The sequence below is a fragment of the Artibeus jamaicensis genome, unplaced genomic scaffold, assembly GCF_021234435.1.
Source record: "Artibeus jamaicensis isolate MK-2021 breed Jamaican fruit bat unplaced genomic scaffold, CSHL_Jam_final contig_729, whole genome shotgun sequence".
NCBI classification, from domain to species: domain Eukaryota; kingdom Metazoa; phylum Chordata; class Mammalia; order Chiroptera; family Phyllostomidae; genus Artibeus; species Artibeus jamaicensis.
Window position 1 is genome coordinate 6,965,252 of NW_026521939.1, and position 26,044 is coordinate 6,991,295.

General features: G+C 49.4%; 1 protein-coding gene across 4 annotated transcripts in view; it reads right to left on the bottom strand.

The window, feature by feature from the left end:
- Window positions 1-981: 981 nt before the first annotated feature.
- The window catches only part of CIITA (class II major histocompatibility complex transactivator), a 51,908-nt gene continuing 26,845 nt past the window's right edge, over window positions 982-26,044 (bottom strand). For all 4 annotated transcript variants that reach the window (XM_037151188.2, XM_037151189.2, XM_037151190.2 and 1 more), the window contains exons 3-20: window positions 25,844-25,939; window positions 23,139-23,201; window positions 22,884-22,964; window positions 20,695-20,739; window positions 19,386-19,538; window positions 18,788-18,928; window positions 17,679-17,843; window positions 16,660-16,728; window positions 14,169-15,819; window positions 13,186-13,344; window positions 12,425-12,496; window positions 9,695-9,775; window positions 9,034-9,126; window positions 7,623-7,709; window positions 5,224-5,307; window positions 4,977-5,060; window positions 4,246-4,343; window positions 982-3,666 (exon numbers count right to left, since the gene is read on the bottom strand). In XM_037151188.2, the coding sequence (XP_037007083.2) occupies window positions 4,268-4,343; window positions 4,977-5,060; window positions 5,224-5,307; window positions 7,623-7,709; window positions 9,034-9,126; window positions 9,695-9,775; window positions 12,425-12,496; window positions 13,186-13,344; window positions 14,169-15,819; window positions 16,660-16,728; window positions 17,679-17,843; window positions 18,788-18,928; window positions 19,386-19,538; window positions 20,695-20,739; window positions 22,884-22,964; window positions 23,139-23,201; window positions 25,844-25,939 (3,200 nt within the window). In that variant the 3' untranslated portion in view covers window positions 982-3,666; window positions 4,246-4,267. The remainder of the gene's footprint in view (window positions 3,667-4,245; window positions 4,344-4,976; window positions 5,061-5,223; window positions 5,308-7,622; window positions 7,710-9,033; window positions 9,127-9,694; window positions 9,776-12,424; window positions 12,497-13,185; window positions 13,345-14,168; window positions 15,820-16,659; window positions 16,729-17,678; window positions 17,844-18,787; window positions 18,929-19,385; window positions 19,539-20,694; window positions 20,740-22,883; window positions 22,965-23,138; window positions 23,202-25,843; window positions 25,940-26,044) is intronic.

The following is a 26,044-nucleotide window of genomic DNA, read 5'->3' on the forward strand; positions in this document are numbered from 1 at the left end:
TTGGGCCCAAATCCCAGAGGAATCAGAGGTGTGATATTCTCCCCACCCTCCCCCGCTGGGCACATGGTAGACTCCGGTAAAGATAAGGGTGGGCGGCGGGCGGATGGAGGGAGGAATGAGTGAGTGAAACTGGGTCCACTTGTAGTTTCATGAAAAACAATAGCATAATTCTCTCTAGTTTGCAGAGCACCTGCAGCTTTCAAAGCTCCCTTTCACATGCATACCATGTTGAACCAGGTAGAGATGATTACTTCCATCCTGCAGGTAAGCAGGCTGAGGTATGGGGGACTAAAGGTCCAGCAGAACTGGAGAGAAAGGACACTTGTGGCACCATCTGTCTCCATGTGATTCTAAGAAAGGGGATGGCTAACAAATGTGAACAGAAGACATTGGAGAGGCCCAAGGTGAGTGTGAGAAGGGAGATGTCCAGAGAGCCCTGGGGAGAAAGTGAGGGTTGAAAAGATGCACTTGAAACCCACTAAACCTGAAATCATGCCACCACATACAGCATGACTTCAGACATCACGTGCCCAGAGTCCTGTGAGCATCACTTCTCCCACCCGACAGGTGGGGCTCGGGGAGCAACTCAAGCCCACTGTGCCCACGGAGAGACCCTCCAAAGAAGTCAGAAGGCAAGTTTGCATCTTGACTGCCTCCTTAGGAGGGGCGTGACCTTAGGCAAGTCACACCTACAAAATGGGCACAGTAATTTGGCCTCTTCATAAGATGACTTGGTGTTAAAAACAAAGGTGCCCCTCTGGGCTGAGATAGCTCCACACCAGGACCCACAGCTCAGCAAGCAGAGCCCAGACCAGGTTGCAACCTCCACTTATCCCCTTGTCTAGTACACAGACTGTCCAGCTGGACCTGGCAGCCCGGCCCAGAGGGTTTTTTTTAAATTTTACTAAAATGCAAGACTTAACCAAAGCATCTTATTCACCAAGGTGTACACAGTACAAATTTGTGGGATGAATAAAGCAAAGTTGTGATGAGCCTTATTTGTTCATTCTGCAAACGTTTATTGAGCACAAATGTACTGACACTTTGCTGGGAGCGAAGTGCACAGCAATGAAAAAAACAGGCAAGTTACCTGCCCTACTGGAGCTCACATCCTATGATAAGAGCAAACAACACAACAAATAAGTGTAAAAATGATAAACTAGTGAGGTTAAAGAGTTGAGCAGGAGAAGGGGAGTTGTCTGTGTTTGATGGTGTGATCTTGTACACCTTCCTGAGGGGCCATCCTTTAAACCTAGTCCTGAAGGATGAAAAGTCGGCCACGTGGAAAGCTAGAGAGAACATTGCAGGTAAAGGCGAGAGTGAAACACATATTCATAGGCAATGAGGACAACAAACATGGATTGAGCTGTATGCCAGGCTCTTGTTCTCAGGGTGTTAGTGCTCTACTCTCCTGTCGCCTCACAATGAAGACAGTACTATGAGTAGGCACGTTTCACATATGAGAGACTGAGGCACAGAAGCAATTTGCACAGGTGGCGAGCTTGGCATTGAGCCCAAGTGACCTAGCCCTGAGTCAGTGCTACTGGCCTGAGGCTGTGGGCCCTCTTGAGTAGGAAGAGCTTAGCATGGTGCTCATTGCTAATATTTACTGAGCAATTATTATGTCCCTTGCACTGTGGTAAGTGCTTTACATGCATCAATTCATTTAATAGATGTTAGCTATCATTTAAAATCATTACCATGAGTAATTCTAGCCTCTGACCTCATTTTGTCCTCTCTGAACAGACCAAAAGCTGTGTGTACAGTAGTGCCCTCCCTGTCTGGCCAAGGGTGTATGCTAGGCATATGGAATGGAGAGAGATTGGCTTCATGTTCCCCCCTCTGCACAAATTGGAGTCTTGTGGATGTCACAAAGCCCACAAATACAGGGGGAAACTAAGAGGTAGTGCCCGAGCCATTTAGAAACCAACCCTGGGTCAGAACACCTGATGCCCTCTGCAGCCATACCAAGGCAGAAGGTACCCGCCTCTCTGCAAGAATTGCCAACCGGGCAGCTGAGTCTGAAACCCTCAGACCCACCCTACCCCCGATTCCCACTTGCTGGGAAGAGGAGATGAGTTTGGCCCCGGGTATCAGGGCTGGCGCACTAGAGCTGAACAGACAGCTTCCACTGCTGCCAAAGCCAACTCATCCCAAACCAGGGCTTCTGACCGAGCAGGCCATGCCCCAGTGAAAAACAACAACAGTCGAACGGGCAGCTCTCTGGGTAGAGAGCAATGCTGCCAATTCCCTTCCCAGCTTGCGTTGGCTGAGGCAGAATCCCAGCAGGGCTGAGGGATGGTTCCCAGGTCAGAGTGGGGCTCAGAGGCGAAGGGAAGCAACTCCCTCTGCAAGGCTCGTGGTGCTTTGACCTTGGTGCTCCCCTAATAATGAATTTCCCACTGAATCTCAGGACACCGTAAAGAAAATCCTTTCTGAAAAGACAAGACTCGGACCGAGGCGGACTCTGCTGTGTGGGAGCGCCTGTGCGCGTGTGCATGTGTGCACACACGCACAAGGTGGGGGTGGGGGTAGGCAAGTGACAGCTCCTGTCAGACTGGACAAAGAATATGACAGAAGTGATGCTGTATGACTCCTAAGTCTGGGTTGTAAAAAGGATACAACATTAGTCTGTTTTCTCTCCCTCTCTCCCCTGACCCTTTTCCTTCTTGGGTGATCACCCTACAGCCCAGCCATCATGCTATGGCGAAGCCCGAACTAGCCCACATAAAGAGGACCTCTGCTGACAGTTCCTTAGAGGAACAAAGGCTCCCAGCCACCTGCCAGCACAGAATGAACAAGCCTTCCGATGACTGCAGCGGACACTCAGTGGGACAGAAACGAGCTCTGCCCAAATGACAGGTGTGTGAGCAGAATAAAAGTGTGCGTTGTTTTAAGCCACTACATTTTGGCATGGTTTGTGATGCATCAGATCACCAGAATGTTGGCCACCCCAAAATGGTAATCACGACATAAACTCAAACACTGGACCTGCCTGTGGGATTGAATGTAGTGAAGAAACGCAGGAAATGAAGATGAAAAGGCAGGTGTGTTCCCAGTCTGTCTCCCTCCCTCTCCTCCATTAGTGTACCATCAATTGATTGCCAGCCAAGGTCCAGTGCATCTGGTCCAGCATTTGGCCTTGACAAGCAATGTTAGTGCAAACAGTGAGTCCTGCAGACAGAGAGCAGCTGCCTCAGCATCCCAGCCTGTCGTAGTTTGGGAATACGTGGGTTGGGGGGGTTGCCCTCTGGTATCCTCAGAGCACCAAGTGTGCCCTGTTCAGACAGCAGCCTGGAGAGGTACTTTCTTCCCAGGGTGTCAGGGATTTGGGTGGCTGTCTCAGTTTTTCACTCTGGCCTGGCTGTGGCTGTCTGGAATGGCCTGCAGAAAATGTACCAGGGCTCCAGGGTGAACCGCAGCTGCCACCAGCTGCCTACCTCTCTGCCAGAGCTGCAGCCGCTGAGCAGGGCTGGCATCAACCTCAGCCCAGAAGGAGCCCAGAGCTGGGCCTGGGTCTGTCCACATATCAGGCCGTGAGTCCTTTCCACAGCTGGCGGGGCCCGGTGCCAGGCCCCTGAGGCTCATAGGATATGACCAGAGGAGAGTTGTGTCCACAGACAACCAGTTCAAGGTCCAGGGTGGTCAGCGTCCTTGGAGAAAGTGCTGTAGGAAGGAGGTCCAGAGAAGGAGTAGGTCAGGAAGCTATAGGAGTGGGTAGCTGGACACACGGAAAGTGTTGTTGAGATTGGGGATAGAAGGGACTTGGAGGAAGAGACACAGGGTTTGGAGGGGGACCTCACAGGTCGGAGGAGCGGGGAGGTGGGAGGACAGCCATCTGCACAGTGAGAGGCAGGAAACTCACAGAGCACGTTCCTGTGAGGACAATCTAGGACATCGGGCAGCCAACAGACCCAAACAGCAACACACATAGTCTAGAATTTTCTGAAGGAACATCTTCCCAATGCCGAGGGCTGTGGGTTGTGGACGGCCCGCCCACCCTGTCCTTGCCCCCGGTCTCTAATCCTTGCCCCACGGAGGGTCCTCAGGGCCAGAGCCACAAAGCCTTCAGGACGCCTCCACCAACCCCACAGGGATTGAAGGGGAGTCCTCAGGTGGTGCATGGTCTGGGCGTGGTCACCCAGATCTTACCTGCTGCCCTGCCCACTTTTTATGGATTCTGCCTCCCTAGAATGCTGACCTTGGGGCCCTGTGGTTCTCCCCTCCCAAGTCCACCCCAGTTACCTCTTCCCATGCACAGCTGGGGTCATCTCAGGATGATGCGGGAGTCCAGCTGCTGCAGGTGTTCCTGGACACCAAAAGGGATGGTGGGTGTCCACATCCTGCAGTGGGGCATGGGACACAGACGCCAGGTTAGAGGAGGGAGTGTGACCTAGAGCCCCCAACGTAAGAGGTCCCCAAATCTCTCCTCCTGCTCAGCCCGGAACCTTGGGGACTTCCCAACTGGCAGGACCAGACCAGTGTGGGGACATGGGAACAACAGAGGCCTAGGAACCCCAAGACCCTGTTCTTTAGACTTGGTTCTGCTGCCGACTTGCTGTATGACCTCAAAAATATTGGTTAAACTCTCTGTGCCTTATTCTCCTCACCTGTAAAATGGGTCTATTAGATCCACCCTATCCTCTTAAAAGATATGAGTGATTACATAAATTAAAATGCCTAGAAAGTATATAAAGTACCAGTTTGGGACATTAGACATCATGGTGATATAATAGTAAGTTGGAGCCATATGAAATTGCTAGTTTTGTAGGTGAAAATGGTTTATATAAGCAATTTCATACCATTCAGCCCAACACATTGAGCATTTTCACGTGCCAGACATTGTTTCATGTACCAAACTGAAGTCAAAATGGTGAAGTGTGTCCTGCTTGCCCAAGGTCCCGCGTTGGTGAGGGGCAGAGCAGGATCGGAGCTCAAGGCTCATGGAACCACCCACTGGGGCAGCTGAGACTTACGCCAGTGTCTCCACGTGAGGGCACTTTCTCAGGCCGGCAGTGAGCTGCTGGGCCCCAGCCGCTGTGAACTTGTTGTACTGGACGCTGGAGAGAGAAACCCATCTTGGGGTCTGGCCCTCGGGACCATCCAGCCCCATTCCAGGGCCACCCCCACACTCCTGACAACCAGACCTCAGCCCATTCCTTCCCATGGTGCCAGATGGAGGTCCCGGTCTCCCCAAGGTGCCACCCAGGTTCCCATACTCACTCCAGCACCCGCAGGGACACCATGTCCGGAAGCACGTGTGCCAGGCTCTCAGCTCCCACGTCACCGATGCAGTTATTGTACAAACTGCCAGAAACACAAGTCAGGACAGGGTCTGGGGTGCAGGGGTTCGGGGCCCAGGGGGACCCACACGGAACTGGGATGACTGCCCCAGTTTCCAGAGGGCAAACTGATGCTCAGAGACTTGAGGACACTTCACCACGGTGACACAGTGAGTCCAAGGAAGCGGCAGGACTGAGAGGCAGTAGCTGCCAGGCTGAGACGTCATGAGTTCAAATCCCAACTCTGCCATTTGCTGCCTATGTCACCTTTGGCAAATTTCTTACCTCCTCTGTGACTCAGTTTGCTCCTCCACAAAATCGGCGTGATAGAGTGAGTCATTGTGAGAAAGAGTTGAGTTAATGCCGGTAAAACACACAGAACAGACTCGGCATGTGGGACAAACTAAACGTTAGCTATTATTACTATGTCCCAGGGTGGACTGGGGGGTTGAATGAGTTACTGTAGAAGGTGTGACCAGCACTGAGGATGAAGGAGACAAAAGCCCAACTGCTGGGCTGGCTCAGGTTTCTGTGGTGTACTCACAGCCACCACTTGCAGTGTTGAAAACAGCATGCCAAGTGTCACTGACTTAAGCTGCATACTCATTATTAAGCATCCTTTTAACAAGCCGGGGACTGCTGTGGTTCTAATTTCAAGGCCATGACTTTGCCAGGACAGCCTCAGAGCTACACTGCAGGGCGGTATGTAAAAGCAGCAGGTCTACACCACGGCAAAGCGGATTCAGGCTAAACTCCAGCATCCCCTGATGTCAAGATTTGGCTGGTACCAAGGCGGGGGTTTTGCAATCTCTTCCTGGGGTGGGTCTTAAGTCCCAGGAGGTCCTTCCTGCTCACACAGGCAGAGGTTCCTTCCCATACTTCATTGATGCCAAGAAGCACATGTTCATCTATTTGAGTATCTTTGATATTAAGATCTATTAACCAATGGAGTGTCATCTAATCTGCAGTGTTTTGCCCATTAAACGATGTCTTACAACAGATGGCATCTTAGGTTGCATGAAATATGAGGTTTGTTTAAGCATCAGTTGGATCAGGTGTCACCTCCATAGGCCCCACCTGCTTCTGCATTCACAGTAGAAAAACTCCAAAGCCCCCTGCTGTCCCATGAGTGCCTCCCTGCATGACCTGGCCTCCACTGACCTCTCTCACCTCGCACCCCTTGTCCTTTATTTACTGCGTCCAGCCACAGTGGACCTTCCGGCGCTCAAAGACTCAACCTCTTTCCTACCTCAGCACCTTTGCATCTTCTGTTCCCTCTTCTTGGAATGCTTTTCCCTAGAGCTGCCCATGGAAGGAGAAGGGTTTCCTGCCCCCTCAGAGGTTGTCTGACCTCTCTGGTGAATTCAGTATTCCCTATTGTAACTCCTTGGCCGTTGTTAGTTTCCTTCCCAGCATAAATCAGTATTTTAAAATATTTTATGTATGCATATGCTTCCTTGCTTATTATGTAAGAAACTCAAAAGTAAGAACCACACCAGTTTTGCTCATAGTTGTATCTCAAGCTCCCAGCACAGGTTCTGGCCCATGGTTGATATTAGAGAATATTAGATATCCTGCACAACTCTAGGGGGTGCCAATCACATAGACCATGAGTTTCAACTGTACCCAGTGGCCCTGAATGGAAAGATAAAGAATGGGTACATAGATAACTTGATGAACTCGATGCTATCTCCCCTGGGATCTGACTCTGGCAGTCTTTGCCAGGTGATGAGGGCCAGGGAAGGAGAGGTGAGTTCCTCCCAGCCGGTGAGAGAGACGAGAGCTGGCCATGCTGAGCTGAATGACTGGGGCTTTGCTCCAAGCACACAGTTCCCTAATTAGCCTGGGTTCCACCAGGGGCCAGGCTAGTAGTAATCAAAAGCAAGAAGTACTATGCCAAGGACTACCAGAAGGTGGCAGTGTAAGCACTGGCTGGTGTGAGTGATAAAAGCCAGCCAAAGCTGCAGAGAATGGTCAGCCTTCTAGTAATCGCCACCCCTGGACTCGAGAAAAAATTCAGTCGTGCCATCCCCTGAAGGTAGAGGGCCAACACTGTGCACCAGGACCCAGTATTGCACTGAGGGTTTTCCACAGGCCGTTGGGATGGTACCAACTTTCCAGATGAATAAATGGAGGCACTGCCCAACTCTAGGGCAGGGGGCTGTGCTCATATTGGGTTTTAGGTGACTGCCCACCACCCCCACAAGTTGTGCCACGCTGACACAGCAGAACTGCCTCCAGGGTCCCAGTGTGGGACTTTGCACTGGCACAGAGGGGGGGCTGTCTGTCCCCCCCCCGCCTACCAGCTCAGCACCCAATCCATGGCAGGGTCTCACTCACCTTAGCCTGAGGAGGGATGCAGCCAGTGAGGGTAGGGCCTCGGCAAGCTTGCAGGCACCCACATCCGTGATACTGTTCTGGGACAAGCTGCAGGGACCCAGAGAGAGAAAGGGCTTAGGGCCAAACTTGTACACCCTTGTATCCATCAGCGTCCATTCATTCCCACCCCCCCGTCCCTGACAGAGCCAAGAAACTTTTACTTCTTCACAGGGTGGCCCAGAGCAACTAACGCATAGCAAGGAGAGCTGTGGGTAATGAACTGTGGGTGGCACTGTGGGTAGACTGGTGCTAACTCTTACTAAACAAGAGGATACCGTTAGGTCCTATGGCTGAGTGGGATGATAGAGGGGAGGATGCACATGAGAGAGAGAGAGGGGGAAAGCGGGAGAGAGAGAGGGAGGGAGAGGACTTTCTACACCACACCTGTTTTATTCTTATAGCATTCCCTTTGAACGACTTTTCAGCACTGTGACTAACTAAATGTTTGCGTTATTTGTCTAATGGCTATGGTCTCCACAAGGCAAGGAGTCTGTCTGTTTTTTGTTCATTACTGTTTTCTTGTGCCTAGAGCAATGCCAAGCACATAGTAGGTGCTCAATAAAAATTTCACTGAGGTTGGGGAGAAAGGAAGGAAAAAGAGGGGAAAGAGGGAGGGAGGAAAAAAGTAAGGACAGGAGGAAGGCAGGAAGGACTCAAGGAAGAAAAGCTAGCTTACTCACAGTGTTACCTAGAACACTGTAAGTTACTTGAGAAGTCTCAGTGTCTTTCAATCAAGGAAATGCCTAAGTGAGTTTTGGTGAATTCTGTGGCCATCCTGATCATAGTTATGAAGTGGAGTTTGGATAAATTTTGATGATACCTTCTAGGTTAGTAAAAAAAAAAAACTGATATGGATCTTCTTACATCATAGCCATATTCTACTTCCCAAAGCCCACAATAGTTTTTTAAGAAAATAAAAGATATACTATTTTGATAATGGTTAGCTGATAGATCCTAATCTATTTCTCCCATTTCACCTCCAATGTAATTTTCTGTCACTAAACACTGTTTACTTTCATTACTACATACTTTTTAATTATGGATTTATTTATTTGCTTGTTTGTTTATTGTACCTTCTCACAACAAGACTCCTGAGGTCAGGAACTTTGTTTTGCTTAACACTGGATCTCTAGGGCCAAGAATGGAGCCCAAGCACATTAGGTGATTCATAAATATATGTTGATCAAATTAATAAATGATTGGGTGCATGAATAACTAAATAAAAATGAATGAGTGAAAGGCTGAATGGGTGGACGGATGGATGAGTACATGGATGAATGATTGAATGGGTAAGTGAATAAAAAAATAAAAAGCCAGGAGGTCACAGGGGGACAAATGGAGCAGGAAGGGCAGGCAGGTCCAGCGCACTCACTTGAGCGTCTCCAGGGCCTTCAGCCGAGGGAAAGTGGCTGCGAGCTGCGCCACACCCTCATCCCCAATCTTGTTCTCACTCAGCGAGTCCAGGCTGCAGGTGAAATCAGATGAGGGGGCCGTCAGCCAGCACCTTGGAAGCCACCTGACCCATCCCTCCCTCTGACCCATTGGGGCTTCCTCCCATTCCCCAGCCCCTGGACACACCATAGCAGATGTCTGCTCCAGAGCTTCTGAGAGCACATTTCTATCCCCAAGGGGCACTGACTAGTTCACTAGCCAGGGGACATGGTTCTAGCTCCTAAAGGACCCGAATCCCTATTTTGCTTCCTGGGAGCCCCAATGAGCTTGGGAAACTCCTGGCAACCTCCTGGGACCTCCACTGCACCATGGGGTCATGCTCTCTGACCTGGCTTCTCTGCGGCACTGCTGGGAGCAACAGATGAGATGAAGAGTTTCAAAGATCACAAAAGGATTTTACTTGTAAAAAAAATTATTGAGGATTCCCATCCATTATCGCTTCCCTGCAGTGGGGTCATCCGATCACTCACACCAGCCCCATAAAGGAAGCAGCAGGACAGAGACACATACGCACAGAGAGGGCAGGGTTTAGGGATGTCGAAGCCTGAGGTCACAGGGACGGCTCCGGGGTCTATACTCACTCCAGATGCTGAAGGGAAGAAAAGGCCTCAAGGATCCTCACCAGTTTGGGGAAAGCCTGGGGCCCCAAGACAGGGCCCAGCCTAGGAAGCAAAGAGCAGAGGTAAGGCCCTGAAACAGCTATGGCCTCTCAATTCAGCCCTGGGCTGGGGAAGGATAAAGACGGGGCACAGAAGGCAGGCCCTCCGAGGTCTCCCCCCTTCCCCTCCCCCCAGTCCCACCAGGTAGGACCCCAAATCTGCTCTGGGAAGATTTCACAAAGCCCCCTCAAGCAGCCAGCTGGGAACTCCCCAGCTTTCATCCAGAGTGGGGTTCTTACTCCTGCCGACATCTACAGGCCCCCTTCTTCTGCCCTGACCTGGGCAGGTGGTTCCAAGTGCTGGCCTGAGGACCACTACCAGGCCCAGGAAAGATGGTTTAAGCATTTGCCCCTGCATCTTAATAACAAGTGGAACCATTTCTTGCGCACTTATCATCTGCCAGGAACACCTCATAACCTTCATTGAGATTAGATCTCATTTAATCCTCACAATGACTCTAAGCTGAGGGAGCTTCTTGTCCCCATTTTACAGATGGGGACATGGAGACACAGAGAGGTCACACAAGGTCACACACCCTGGATTGCCGCTTAGAGTAGACTTTGAAGAAAGGAGAAAAATAAAGACAGCGAAAAGGTATTTTGTTTTTAAAATATGGTTAAATGTACTCAATGTAAAGATAGAACTGTTCTTTATTCTGAAATTATATTCTTTGGACTTTTTTTTTGACACTAAAATGTTAATTCCTTGATAAAATGATGGTGCCAACAGTGGTTATTTTGCTTGTTTGAATAAATATACTTAATAAAAATTAAAAGATGGTAACTGCATAGTCATTCACATTCACTCTGAAATACTGTGTCTTTGAAACCCCAAAGTTTGAGAACCACTAGCCTCCATGAAAGGTTATGAGACGGGAGTCCAAAACCTGATTTGAATCTAGAGTCTACCACTTCCCTCCCTTAGGGCTTTCTGGGCGAATCCTTTCACCTCTGAACCTCAAGTCTCCTAAGATTTAGCCCTTATCATAGGAGGTTTTTAGAAGGACTGAGGAATTAATTCATCAAACATTGATTATTTGCCCCCCGTGTGCCAGGGCCATAGAGCCCATCACAAGACAGCTGTGAACAAAACAGGCAAAAAATCTTTGCCCTTGGGGAGTGGGCATTCCAGTGGGCAAGACAAATACTCAAAGAAATCGGTACATTATCTGGTGTCGGAGATAATACGTGGCATGGAGAAGAGTACGGTGGCTAGTGGGACAGGATTTTACTTTGAAAAATGGGTGTGAGAAGAGGCCTCCATCAGTGAAAACTAGAAGGCAGTGCGGGCATGGGCCATGCAGCTATCTGGGGAAGGGTGTCCTGGGCAGAAGGCACAGCCAGTGCGCAGGCCCAGGCGCTGGATCGAGCTCAGTAATATTGAAAGCCAGCAAGAAAACCCGTGAGACTGGAGTGGAGGGAGTGAGGGAGAGTGTGGGAGGTAAGGCTGAAGAGGTCAATGAGGGCTGAATCAGAGAAGAACCCTGTCTGCCAGTAGAGCCCCCGCAGGACTTTCAGCAGCAGAGCAGTGGCTGGAACAGTGGCTGCCGGTCATACGCCCAAAATACTCTTTTCCTTCCTTCCTCCCTTCCTCAGAACTGCCTTGGGGTTTCCGGCCTCCAGGTGGCTTGTGTCCTGGTTCTGGGCGGTTCCACCCCACGACTGCTGTTCCACAGAGCACAGTTCCGACCTTGAACTAGGGGCTTTTGAAGCTGAAAATAATTCAAAGCTAGAGGGGTTTTTGGTGATTGTTTTCATACATTTCCTCTTTTCAGAACATTTTTATCTCTGCACAAATTTGACAACTTGTCTCTGTCTGACACAAGAAACACTTCTTTTTCTGGGAGCAGGGGGACCAGTGACCAGAGGAGCAGATAGACTGTGGGTGGGTGACCAGCTGGGGACCTTGGGTGAGTAACTTGACTTTGCTGGTTTCTCATCTGTAAAACGGGGAAGATAATGACCATCTTCTCAAGTAGCTCTTGAAATGATTGAGATTATAAAATACACGGAGTTCACTGTAGGTGTTTGATCTTCCTTCCTAATCATTAGATGACTTTAGATTTCCATACAAGGGCCAAACACAAATGTAGCTTTTTCCTTTACTGAAGCAAAAGCCAGGTTGCCCGGACTTTTGTGACTCTGGACAAACAAACAATTGATACTCTGTAGGCCTCAGTGTCTGCATCTGTACAATGGGGACATAATAACAATACCTCCACCCCGTGTGGCCCCTCCACCTGACTCATTCCTACTCCTTCATCAAGTTTTTTTTTTTTTTTGCTACAATTGCTTCCTCCAGGAAGTCCCATGATCTCTCCTAAGTCTGCGCTCTTACAACCCTTGAGTTTCCCGACAGCCATGACAGCCATTTACAGTAGGCTGCAAGCTCCTTGAGGATAGTGGCCTTGTTCATCCGAATAGGCCTTTTGAGTGAATGAATTCAAATAAGCGTGTTCACTAGTAAATGGGCCAATAATCTTCACGAGCCCAGACTGGCCATGCCCCAGCTGTTAGAAGCTAGTTTCCAGAGGGGTGAGGTGGGAGGGTAAGAATGATTCTGGGAAACAATTTCCATTTTGGTGGCACAAGCCAAGCTAACGTCAGAGAAGAAATGTCATAGGGACCCGAGGCAATCCACCCCTTTGCTTACGCAAACTCTAGCTTCTTTAGGTCCCGGATGGCGGGGAGTTCCCCAGCTGTGTCTTCAGAGGAGCTTTTAGTCCTGGAGAGAATGGGCAATGTTAGTTGGAAGCAAGCTCTTTGCCTGTTGCTGAGCCACTACCTATGTGTCCCAGGATGCTTGCCCCAGTGCCCAAATTCCCCTAAAAGACTATCTTTCTTGTGGCTACTATAGCCCACCTTTGGAAAGGAAAAGCTCGTGACAGGACTTAACCTGGGCATTACTCTGTGTGTCATTACTGTGTGTGCACCTACCGGCACCCATCCCCGACAGCACATAACAATGTGGGAAGATGGCAGGAGTGAAAGACAGTTGTTCGGTGGTCAGGTTGCCTCTACTCCCTGGACTTCAGAGCTCTGCAATCTGTCAAATGGGGGTGACACTGGTCCTGGCTGCCTTAAAAGGCAGCCATAGGTCTCACTTCTGTTACTAGATCCAGAAGGCAGCTCTTTAACTCCTAGCAAGGAAGCTATGTCTCTGCTTTAGCTAAGAAATAATTAAATACACGATTTAATTATCAAGTTTAAAATGAGACAAAGTGACAAGTCCTGGGGCCTCTGCCTGGGTGGTACCTGCACTGAGAGACTCCAGGGAGCCATTGCCCAGGACAAGAGCATGGGATGTCCTAAAGGAGAGGAAGCATTGGAAGTGCTAATGGCAAACTTGATCTTGGGTCCTATGTGCCTTCAACATGCATGGCCTGGACCACCTCCCATACCGTTCCCCCTCACCTCTGGATCTGCACAAGGTTGCCCAGGTCTTCCACATCCTTCATGGACTTGGCTTTGAAAGGCTCGATAGTGAACTTCTCTTCCACCGCCTGGAGTAGCTTGGCTTCTCCATGCTGTTGTAGGGACTCCCACAGTCCCACCGTGTCACTCAAGGAGGCCCTGTGGAGGGAGGGCCTCAGACCCAGGCACAGTGACTGGGCTAGACCGTAACGGAGGGGCAGCTCCATGAAGGACCCTCCTGCCTACTCAGATATTTTCCTCCTTCAGCTTAACCCCTACTTCCCCTGAAAGCTTTCAGTGACCACTCCAGCACTCTCTGAGTGCTTTTATTTCCCTTTTTGCTTTGGCTACTAGGAAACTCAGTGCTAAATTCTTGATTGAACCAGTACGATGATGTAGGACCTTACAGACCAGGCAAAGTATACTTAGGGGGAAAGTGGGAGAGATTCTCTGGACATTAGGCTGAAGTGGATGAACAGATCGTAGAAGGATTTAAATGAGCCAAATTAAGAAATTTAGACTTCATACTGAGGGTGGTGGAAGACCTCTAAAGCATTGTAAATATGACCAGATTCAAGTTCTGATTAAATACAGTAAAGTGGAAGAGGAGAGAATGGATGGAGGTAGGGTGATCGACAGAAGGCTGTGGCTTTACTCCAACCATGACAAAATGATGGCTTGATCAAGAGGTGGAGAGAAGAAAGCAAATCTGAACCCCAGTCAGTCTTAGATTCTAGACACGGCCCAGTGCCTGGCATACGGTTGAAAGAATGATGCTATCCCTCATTGGTTGTGTGACTTGGGCAAGCTGCTATCCTTCTCTGAGTTTCAGTTTCTTCACCTTAAAAAAATGAAGGAAGCGCTTCTGCCCTGACCTGGGCACTGTGCATACGACATGAGCCCCAGCCGTGATCCCAGCATGGTGTCACGACCCTACAGGTGCCCAATGCAAAGAGGCCCCCTTCTTTATCCCCTGTCCCCACCTGAAACAGGTAACACAGCTGAGTCCTACAAGGCTCCTGAGTCCAGAGGGATCAATGCCGGTGCTGCGGAGGTCCAGGGAAAAGTCACGGCCCGCTGTCTCCAAGGTGCTGGCCAGTATGTGGGTGTCTGGAGGCATAAGCCTGGTACCCAGGAAGGACAGGTGCGTGGGGAGACCCTGCACCACATGCTGCCAAAGGCCAGTGTCCAATGCTTCATGGGCGCAGTGCAGCAGCTCCAGCAGCCGCCCTGACTGCAGCAACCCTGGCTGTAGCCGCTTCAAGTACCTGGTGAGCACCTTCTGCTTTCTATTCACCACGGTGGCTGCCACTGACCTTGCCAGGGCTCCCAGGCAGCAGGTGCGAGGCTGGAAGACCAGCCCAACCAGAAAGCGTGGCACGCCATCCAGCCAGTTGTCATAGGGTTTCTTCTTCCTTGGGGTTAATGCCAAATACTGTGGCAGCTCCTTGTCCTTGATCTCACTGCTCAGAGCCAGCCACAGTGCTCCCAGAAAGCACTGCAGGAGGAAGCTGGAGAAGGCCAGCTCAGTCTCTGGGGCCCCAGGGATATGCTGCACCAAGCCTTTGGCCACAGCCCAGGCCTTCACCTCCGCCGATGGGAGCTGGCTCTCCTGCAAGGTGCTGTGGTGTCTGCGGCCCTGCTCCCAGGCCAGCCTGGCCAGTGCCTCCAGGGCCCCTGGGGGGCTGTCACGGACTGCTGGGCTTAGGAGGCCAACATAGAGTCCCGTAAGTGTTGAGGGCAGCTCGGCCTCCTCTCCCAGCTCCAGGAGGGCCTCTGAGAGCTGGCACACAGCCCTGCACACAGTGGGACTATGGCTGTGACTGTGGAGAAGTGGCTGGCCCTGGAGGAGCACCAAGGCTCTCTCTTGGTGGTGAGTGGCCCCCAACTGCTCAAAGTAGCGCAGCACATAGGTCTCAGCCTGCTTGGCTGAGAAGCTGGCCATCTCGAACAGGGCGTCAGCTTTGCTCAGACTCGGAGCCAGGCGGCCCCGAGACCGGGCTGTGAGCAGCAGGGTGCAGCCTCGGAGCAGCTTGCGCTGGAGGAGGCCAGCCAGCAGCCCCCGAACGGAGCGAGGTTCCGCTGATGTGGGTCCGCAGGTACTGTGCAGGAGGCTGTCCTGGGCTTCGAGCTCCTCAAAGGCATCCAGAATAAGCAGTACACGGTCAGGCCTCCTCAAGATGTGACCAAACACCTCATTGTCTACTGGTAGTGGCTGGGGGCCCAGGGAGAAGAGTAGATCTTGCAGGCGGGTGGCGTCCCCTGAATGGTCCAAACAGTGGCAGGGCAAGTAGAAGACAAAGTCGTACTGTGGCAGCTGGCCACGGGCCCAGGTCCGGCTCACTGCCCGAGCCCAGTGGCTCTTCCCCTGTCCTGCCTTGCCAAGCACAGCAATCACCTGTGTCTCACGTGGCTGCCGACGGTCAGCAGCAGCAAGCAGCACCTCAGCCAGACCCCTGCGGGTTGGCTGCTGCTCTGCCCAGTCCAGGGTGACCAGTTCCCTCTCCTGGCTCTTGCTGCTGCTCCTCTCCAGCCGTACCCTCATCAGGTCCACCTCCACCAGGATTCCTTCTGGGCCTGCAGGCTCGGCCTGGTACTTGTCCCGAAGTGCGCGGCAAAACTGCTCCACACTCTCTGCAAAGCCAAGGGATATGTCAGGTGAGGGAAGGATGCTAATGGCAGGACTAGCCACGTAACTCTAGCTTCTTCATTTGTTCACCACACAACCTTCACCGACTGCCTTCTTTATTCACTGCTTTGTTCAGTAACCAGATACTCACTTATTAACTCATTCATTCCCACACCCATGCATTCCTTATCTTCTCATTCATTTACCTATCAACTCCTTTGTTTACTCATTAACCCTCTTTTGCTCCCTCACAATAGGGAGGGCATTGGTGGGGGTGCTAAGAGTTGTGGCTGTGGAATCCATGTGTCTGGTACAAATCTTAGCTTCACCAATTAGTGTAATCTTGAGCATGTTCTACACCCCACTATGCTTCAGTTTCCTTGTCTGTAAAACGGGGGTAATATGAGGGCTGTTTGTGATGCTAAGATTTAATATATCGGATGTGCTTAGAAGAGCACTTGGAACAGAGTAAGCACTCGGTAACTGGCCATCCTCTATTTGCTCCTCCACTCTCGTCTTCTGCCCCACACTCGTCAGCTACTTCCACCCCCTCACTCAGCCACCTACTCTTCCCTCGTTTGTTTTCTCAGCCCCCCAAACAAGATGGCAGACCTAGGGGGCCTTACTGAGGGGCAGGTCCTCAGTAAACATTACTTAAGTGTGAGTGAGTGCCAGAATGAACGCTGACATGATGGTACAACCCGAGGAGTAATTGAGTGAGTAAATGAATGAATGAGTGCCAACACATAAGAGGTTGAATATGTGTTGAGTGAATGAGTGAAGTGATGCCTGATTTGGGCTCCTGCCTTCAGCACCCAGGGCAGAGGGACCCAGCTGCTACTCACCAGGCCATTTTGGAAGCTTGCTGGAGACCTCTCCAGTTGCAGGGCATTGGGTGGGGGAGGTTTCATTCTCTGCAGATGAAGAAGGTGGTGTCAGAGTTAGGGTGAGGGGCACCCTAGGGTCTTCCCTCCCTCTGAGGCATTCAGTCCTCTGAGTACCCAGAGGGCAGAGCTGACAAAGGCTGGGGGCATTAAAAGGTGGGGACTTGTGGTTGTATCCCGCTTAAAGATGTCTTTGGCCAGCTTTACTTAAAAGAAAATCTCACTACTGTGTTTTCTTTTTAAATCCTCACCCAAAGACATGCTTAGAGCAGATAAGGGAGGGAGAGAAACATTGTGAAAGAGAAACACGGGTTAGTTGCCTCTCGTACACACCCCGACTGGGGACCAAACAACGTAGGCGTGTGCCCCGACCAGGAATCAAACCTTGCAGAGGTGCCCAACCTGCGACCCGCAGGCTGCATGGGGCCCAGTATGGCTATGAATGCAGCCCAACACAAAATCGTAAGTTTACTTAAAACCTTTTGTGTTGCTCATCAGTTTTCTTAGCGTTTGTGAATTTAATGTGTAGCCCAAGACAGCTCTCTTCTTCCAGTGTGGCCCAGAGACACCAAAAGATTGGACACCCCTGGTGACACTCCAACCAACTGAACCACACTGGCCAGGGCGCTTACTATGGTTTTAAAAATCACAACATCTACATAAAAATCAAGATTTCCAGATTCTGCTGACAATTCAGAAGATCTGGCCACACTGGGCTTTCCTGCTGGGCGACCAGCTGGTGAAGGCCGGTGGTCTTGTTTAGATGGGACATGGATTCCCCAGTTGTCTTCCTCGCCCACTGTCCCAGGCCCTCCACTCACTGGAGATTCTCCCTGTTTTACCTGGAGATTCTCCCTGTTTTACAAATACATGGCCTGCTTGCCCCTGCAGGCAGCTGTTTGTGGACCCAACTGAAGCAATTTTGCCCCCAGGGCCTAAATCCTTCTTCCAGTAACCCTCACAGGCTCTGAGGTCCTTACCTGTTACATTTGCACGGGAGGTCAGGGCTGGTTCTGGCATATTGGGAAGGTCAGCTGCAGATGGGGCGAAGGGGCTGGTGGAGCCGGGCCGGTCTGGGGACTTCGGGAGGCTGTGGATAACTGGGCTGCTGGAGGGGGGTGCTTGGCTGGCCTGGGGCATCTTGCCTACATTAGGTGGGAAGGGAGTATAAGAACAACCAGGTGTCCATTCAGGAACCCATTTGAGTCATCCAACCTCAAATCAGGCTGTGGGGCTTGGGGAGTCTAGAGAGAGAACTTCCAAAGGATGGCATTTCAGGGTGGAGTTGAGGAAAGAGCTCTGGAGTTACATCTAGCTCCTGAAGCCCGGGTGTTCCCATCTGCGATGTGGACACACCAGCTCATGGGGAGCTTAGGGCAAGTGCTACTACGGCAGGTTTTCTACTATATTGTCTGTGCTCATTTTCCTAGATGCCCAGAATGTTCCCCTGCTTCTGGGGTACCAGTGCATTACGCAAAAACTGGCATATGACCTTCAAAGGATGCTTTTCAATTGAGCAGAAGTGTACCCCTGGTCTCATTTTCTCTCCCATTCCTGAAAGCCCAAACATGGCCTTTTCTGAGCAATTCACAATCCATGAGTGTGGCAATCAGAAGGGATCATTTTACTGATCAGGAAACAAGGTAATTCAGAGAGAGCTGTGTAAGCATGCACACCAAACCGTTCACAAGGGTATACTAAAAGAGTTGAGTGAGAGACTCAGTAACCCAACACTTGTAAGCATCTCTTATTATTTGGCTTTTTAATGAGTATGCATTGATGCTATAGTTTAAAAATATAATAATGTTTAGTAGTGGGGAGAAAAAACTAAGGCTTAGAGGGGGAAAGTGACACATAGAAGAAGGACACACAGCCATTCACTCACCCAGACTACCTTGAGGAGCTCTGCTCCTCTACTTTGATTCTTAGCAAATAGGGACAGAGAAAAGTGTTATGAGGAGGGCAGATCATGAGAAGGTATTAGGCCAAAACCACCAAATGCCTGGGGTTGGGGGAGGACAGAATCAGGGAATAGTCAGGTAGCAGGGAGAGGGGGTAGGGGCACCAGGGCCAGGTCTCACTCACTCACCTTGGTAGATGAGTATACTGGACACGTCTGCCCCAGCTCCTGAGATTTGCCAGAGCCCCTGGGGCAGTGGGAGAGTGGGAATGATGTGGATGGGTCCAGCAGGGAGGCTCAGGCAACTCAACAAGGAACTGGAGGCAGGCACTACAAGAGACAAAGGCAGTGAGGTGGGATCCTCTGCAGCACCTACAGTTTGTTGCTTTGTGATTATTGGATTAACACCTGACTCCCTTTCTAAAGGGCTCCAATTTCCCAAAGAGCAGCAGCTGTGTCTGTCTTGACCACGGTAGTGTCCCTAGCACCTAACAGAGTGTCTGGTACCAAGAGGTGCTCCATTCACAGATGATGAATGCATTGGGCTAGTGGGTGAATTCTCTAATTGGTGGGGATTTCATGTTGTGCCTCCTAGAGACAGGGCTCCTTCTAGAGCATGTTTTCTGGCTGGGATGGAATTGATGGGGACCCAAAGAATGAGATGGGCTGGGACAGAAGTAGGAGACACTGGCTGAGATCAGGATTCCTGTCCCTGGTGGCCCCTGCCTTAGTCACTTGTCAGGCACAGGGAGGGGGGAAGCCCACCTTCTCCAAACCCCTTACATACCAGAAGTTAGGACAGTTTCCTCTAGCTGGGTCTGTTCAGATGTTGTTTCCTTGTTGAACAGAGCAGATGGTGATGGGCAGGGCAGAGCTGATGAGTCACTCGCTGGACCCACTAGGAAAGTGCCAGTCACCATGGGCACATTTAGGGGCTCGGCTGTGTGGAAGGAGCCATGTTAGAGGCTGCATGAGATCTAGGTGGGTTTCTGGAAGGGCCTTCTTAGGATGGGGAGCACTCTGGGAGCACAGAAGACCTCTCTCCTGGCAGCTGGAGGAAACTCCTGTCCTCTTCTCAGCCCTGGGTGAAGCTGGTTTGATCAGCAATTACTCTATGCCAGGCAGCCCCTGCTCCCAGCCCTCTCCTTGTGACTGGGCCCTTAGAGCTTCCTGAGATGGAGACCTCGTGATGGGACCATTAGGCCACTAAGGCAGGAGAGATCTATAAGTAGGCCATTGGCCAAGGCCCCTACCACCTTTTACAATTAGTCACAGAGTCCCTGGGGTGAGGGGCTTAAGAAGCATCAAACACTTCCCAAAGAAAGGAGAGGATATACCTCTATCGGACTGGTACAGAGGTCTTTGTCATCTATTTAATGGGGAGATCTAAGAGGTTAGAGACTTCCCTCCCCCAGCAGACTGGGAGCTCCCTGGAGACAGGGACTACTTCATTATCATGAGCTCTTCAAGGGCAGAGTCCCTATCTCTCCCATCAGATTGGAACTCTCTGAGGTTGGGAACTAGGCTTCTTCCATCAGATTATGAGCCTTTCATTCCTCAGTCTGTTCCCCACTCAGGGATTGGATGTTTGACTTTTGCAATAACAACTGGGTGGGAGGAGAGTAGAGAGGAGGGGAAGGAAGGGGAGGAAGCATCTGGTGGGAGAAGATGGTGAGCTTGGAGGAAGAGGCTCACTGAGTCATGGGTGTGGGGGGAGGCAAGAGGGCACTGAGTAACCAGCTAACCCTAGGTGACCACTCTGAAAAGAGAAGGCAGTGGAACGAGGTGAGGGGAGTGTGTGGGGGATGGTGGCGTGGAGCAGGCTCTCAGCTCTGACTCAGCATAAAGAAGAGGGGATGCTAGAGAAGAGTCTTTGCAGAAGAAGCTGAGTCTCCCAGTGGCCCATGAACTATATGAGCTATGGAATCATGGATTTTGGTTTCAATCCCAGCTCCACTTCTCACTAAGTGTATTATTGTGGACAAGGGGCTTCACCTCTCTGACCCTTGGCTTTTAAATGCCAGTTTATATGTGCACCTGAGGAGACCCAAGCTTTCCTGCCTTGCAGTCTCCCTGGGCCCACCAGCCCTGCTCACCGAGCTTCATGTGCTTCAGGTCTCCAGGCAGTTCGTCTGGGAAGGCTGCAGAGAGAACACTGTGGTCATCACCCCAGGGAGGGGATGTTCCAAGCCAGAACCCCAGCCTGAACCCCAGCCTGAACCCCAGCAGGCCAAATAGCTTTGCCTTAAACATCTGGGAAATGGCCTTGGGAGTCCCATTTGCTTCCCCTGACCATTCTTGTCCCCTTGTCTGTCTGCTTGTGATCAAATTCCACATTGAAATTCATAGAAAGTGAGGCACTGGAAGTGGAAGAAACACAGAAGGAACAAACAAGATGTTTGAGTTTAAGGAAATAAAAAACAACCTGCTTTTGATCTCTTCCTCACCGTGTGCCTTTGCAACACAGCCTCTATGAGACTGTGATCTCTCAACTCTGAAATGGGGGTGAGGAGTGGGGGGTGTGATTCCTACCCTGCAGAAGTACACTGGAAATCAGTGAGAATTAAGCACTTAGCACACTAATGGAGAAAAACCCTATGTGTCCCTTAGCAAAGGGGCATTATGGTTCATCCACCAACGAAATACCATGCAGCCCTGAAAATGAATAAGGATGCTGAAAGATGTATAGGGAAGTGTACCAGCATCTGCAGTTTACTTTGAAATGTTCCAAATATAATATGAATGGATGGGTGGATGGATAGAGGGATGAAATACAGCCAAACATTAATTCTAGAATGTAAGTGGTAGGTATGTGATGGTTTGTAGTACAGTTCTTCTACCTTATGTATATAGAAATTTTTCATAATAAAATCTTGGAAAAAATATTTGCCAAATGAAAATGAAAGGAGGGGAAAGAGAGAGACAGAGAGAGAGAGAGAGAGAAAGAAAGGAAGGAAGGAAGGAAGGAAGGAAGGAAGGAAGGAAGGAAGGAAGGAAGGAAGGAAGGAAGGAAGGAGAAAGAAAGAAGAAAGAAAGAAAGAAAGAAAGAAAGAAAGAAAGAAAGAAAGAAAGAAAGAAAGAAAGAAAGAAAGAAAGAAAGAAAGAAAGAAAGAAAGAAAGAAAAAGAAATAAAGAAAGCCCAGGAGGCAGGACAATTCTCCATCAGTGATAAAGAAAAGATCTTCCATACATGTTACATGAAGGAAGCCAGGTGCAGAATAGTACGGGTAAAAATGTGGTCATTTGTGCAGAAAAATTTTAAAAAGACTTGACCTATAGATAAATAAAATATTTCTAACAAGGCCAAAAGGAAACTGACAACATAGGTTGTCTTCAAGGAGGGAAACTGAGGGAAATAAACTGAGGAAAACTATATGAAAATAAATAAACTGGTACAAGGCTTACCCATGGTCTGGCACATAATATGCACTTAGATTAACTGATATTTTCATTTAATGGGTATTTATTGAGGTGCTACTACATGCCAGACACTGTGCTAGATGCTGGGGATATAGTAATGAGTAAGAAAGACCAGGTCCCTGTCCTCACAGTGGGAGAACTAGGCAAAAGGCAATAAATAAAGTAAGTTCAGATTATGGCAAGTGTTAAGGTGCTAGGAGACACATGACAAGGTAAAAATAAATGAGGTAATCTATGCGAAAAAGGTGAACAAGAAAGGCCTCCAGATCCAGTTAGCCAAGACCTAGAAGACTTGAAAAAGCTGGCCATGCAAAGAAGTGGTTCAAGACATTACAGATAGAACAGCAAGTGCAAAGGCCCTGAGGCTAGAAAAGGTAGGTGAGTTACAGAAATGGAAAAAAAGCCAGTGTGGCTGGAGCATAGTGGCATTTGGGGAGTTTGGCCTGGTGGAAAGGATCTAATCATGCAGGCCTTGTGGTATGTATCTTGTAGCCATTGGAAGGTTAACGGGAAAGCAAAATGATCTGATTTGTATTTAAAAGTTCACATTGGCTGCCAGGTGAGGACAGACTGAGGAGTCAGGGAGACTAACTAGAAAGCTCAAAAAGGTACAGGTACTTGCCATAGTCACAGAGAGCAGAAGAAGCAGGTACAGAATTAAAACCCAGTTATTGCTGAATCCTGTGCTTGAAGAGACCCACCTCAAATACAGTGGTGAAAACTAAGTGCAACAGGGAAGTCAGAGCCCAAAGGTCCTTTGGAAATAGCAGCCAATGCAGCCACTGGAATCCGCAAAAGGCTTTGGAGCCAGGGTAGGGCTGGCAGTCAAGCAAGGCTGGGTAGGATGAGGGAGAGGCTTACTCACGTCTTTTCTGACTTTTTTGTCCTGCTTCTTCCAGCATCTCCACACTCTCGCTGATGATGTCTTCTAATCCTATGTGCTCAACTTTAAAGAAAAACCAAAGACACCAACATGCACAGTCAATGGATGCCCCAGGTGAACCTGCATTGTCCCTGTGTTGGGAAGGGATCTGACTACCCATTGAAGGGTGGCCATCAGTTCTTATGGTCCAAGGAATAAGGAAAGAAATGTGGGCTCAGCCAAGAGTTTCCAACTTACTGAAAATGTCTTTGCTCAGGCCCTCAAACTGCGAGTCCTGGAATACATACTGGTCCAGTTCCGCTGCCCAGACAAGGAAAAATGCAGTGAATCAGTGAGTCCTCAGTGTTTGCTGAATCAAATTAACAAAAGAAAACTGAACCTTCATGGGCTCTTAATCTTATTGAAGGGATGGGATACATATCCATGAAAACTTATCTATTGCTCTAAGGTAGTACAATGCAGCATGAATGAGTTATCTTGGGGATTTGAGTTTAAATTCCAGCTCTGTCCTCCACTAACCCTTCAAGCTGTATGATTTCAGGTCAGTTACTTAACCTCTCTGCGCCCCCACTTCATCATCTGTGTAATGAGAATAAATAATGCCTGCAACCAGAGGTGGATGACAAGGATTAGCAGCTCTGCATTTAAAGCATCCCACAGAGTAGTCAGTACAGAGTACGCACTCATAAATGGTGCCTAGTCATATGGAGTAGAACATGGCTTGGAACCAATGGGAAGACAATTATCATGGTGGAGGTCAAAGGAGAGAATGGGATGGGGCATTCAGAGAGTGATCCCCAGAGGAAGAGATCCTGGAGCCATGCCTTGAAAGATGGGGCAATGTCTGAGAGGTGTAAAGTAGAGGGCTTTCTGGATAGCAGGAACAGAGTGAAGAAAGGTGTTTACCCTATGTGTGGGAAATGCTGAAAGACAGGTATCTGCACCAGAAGTTTTGTGTTGGAGAAATTTAGAACTAGACTTGATAGGTAATGAGGAGCCATAAAAGGCATGTGAGCTGAAGAATGGAGTAAGGGCAGAAATGAAGATGATAATGATGATAATTGCAAATTCCTTCTCTGTGTGTAAATTCCTAAACTTCTTTACACACAGAAATTTATTGAATCCTCACAGCCATCCCATGGGGTAGGTATGATTATTATTCCCACTACACATATGGAAGCCAATGTAACATTTCAGGATGGCTCAAATGACTGCATGTTCAGGCCAATGTGTGGTCCTCTGGGAACACAGAGAAAACCCGCAGACTTGAGGAGCACACTCCAGTAATGCTGCATCCTCCTCCACTTGCTTAGGCAGCTCCAATTCCTGTGAAGATGCCCTTAAGGGAAGAACCCCCAGATCCTAAGTAATGCCCAAACCTTTTACTACTGCCTCCAGTTGTGAGGAAGGGTGGGTGCCCTCAGAAGCAAACCATTCTGCTTCCTGCAAGTATATTCCCAGGAAGAAAAGGAAGCAGGCAGGCTTTCAGTTATGCAATTTTGAGACACCTCTCCATTTTCTGCCCTGGGATGATTACACTATGCCCTGAGGAAAGACTGGCCACATCTGTGCTGAGCACAGACCTCCTGAGTGATGTGCTTCTTGGCTTGCCAGAGAAAGGGCAGGTAAGAACACTTGGGCGAATTGTTCACTGTACAAGGGTGCCCAGATAACAGGGCAAATGGGGCAGGAAATTCAGGCTGCTCTTCAATAGCTAAGGTGTTACCTCCCAGTGGGGAATGCATCCTCCAGAAAAGGGATGCCATTTTCTAATTTAACAAAGTCTTTGTATGAAATACTGGTGACTCTGGTTCGGAGGGATCCTTTACCCCACCTCCACCCCCAAAATAGCAACAATGGAAACACCTCTGAAAGCTGTGCTTTTCTTCCTTCCTTCCTTCCTTCCTTCCTTCCTTCCTTCCTTCCTTCCTTCCTTCCTTCCTTCCTTCCTTCCTTCCTTCCTTCCTTCCTTCCTTCCTTCCTTTCTTCCTTTCTTTCTTTTTCTTTTCTTTCTTTCTTTCTTTCTTTCTTTCTTTCTTTCTTTCTTTCTTTCTTTCTTATCTTTCTTATCTTCACCCAAGGATATGTTTATTAATTTCTGAGAAAGAGAGGTAGAAACAGACAGACAGGCAGACAAACATCGATGTGAGAGAGAAACATTGATTAGTTCTTCCCACATGCACCCCAGGGATGAAACCTGCATCCTAGATGTGTGCCCTAACCACAGATCAAACCCCAAACTTTTTGGTGCATGGGATGATGCTCCAACCAATTGAGGCACACCAGCTAGGAAGTGCTTTTTAAAGCTGCAAAGTAGCCTCTCCAGTTGCGCTTTGGCAAACCTTCCCACCGCAGATACTTCCCTTTTTGTGGTTAATAGGACTTTGCAATGAGAAAGACACAGGTTAGAATTTCAGACCTGCCCATTACTATCTCTCATGTAGCCTTGGGTAGATTGTTTCACCCTTTTGAACCCCAACTTTGTTAGCTGTAAAATGGAGATACTCATAATATCTACTTCCTTTGTTGTAGAGATGCCACATATCCTGCGATTAGAAAGCAAGTGCAAATACTAGGGTAGTTTGGCTTAGGAGCTGGGGAGAAAGAGAGGGAGGGATGTACAATATGGGCTTTGTGAAAAGGAAGGACAGAACAAGAAATAGAAAAAGGTATAGAAATGGAGGCAGAGAACATAAACGTGAGATTTTGTTTGCCTGCAGGTCATTAGTGCAGGGGTCTATTTCCCTTACTACTCTCCATCTTCTTGGAGTCTTCCCTGGAGAAGTCTCTGTTCTTTTAGCCCTCGCTCCCCATCCCCCTTGCCATGATTTCTGAGAGAGGGGCCTTCTGTGGCTCATGGTGAATGGGTAAGATTAACAAAAGAGAAAAAAAGAACCTTTCCCCTCAATTGTCATTTTTCTTGGCTCAGAGCACTTTCTCACCGATATTGGCATAAGCCTCCCTGGTCTCTTCATCACCTTCTATGTCACACAACATCCTGCTGAACTGTTCGCAGTTGATGGTGTCCATGTCAGGTTCTGTGGGAGAAAAGCCCCTTGAATGAAACAGGAAAGATCTGGGAAGAGGGCTAGTGGGGAAGGTGGGAGAGATAGGTAGGGCTGGGAGACAGCCTCATTAAGAGC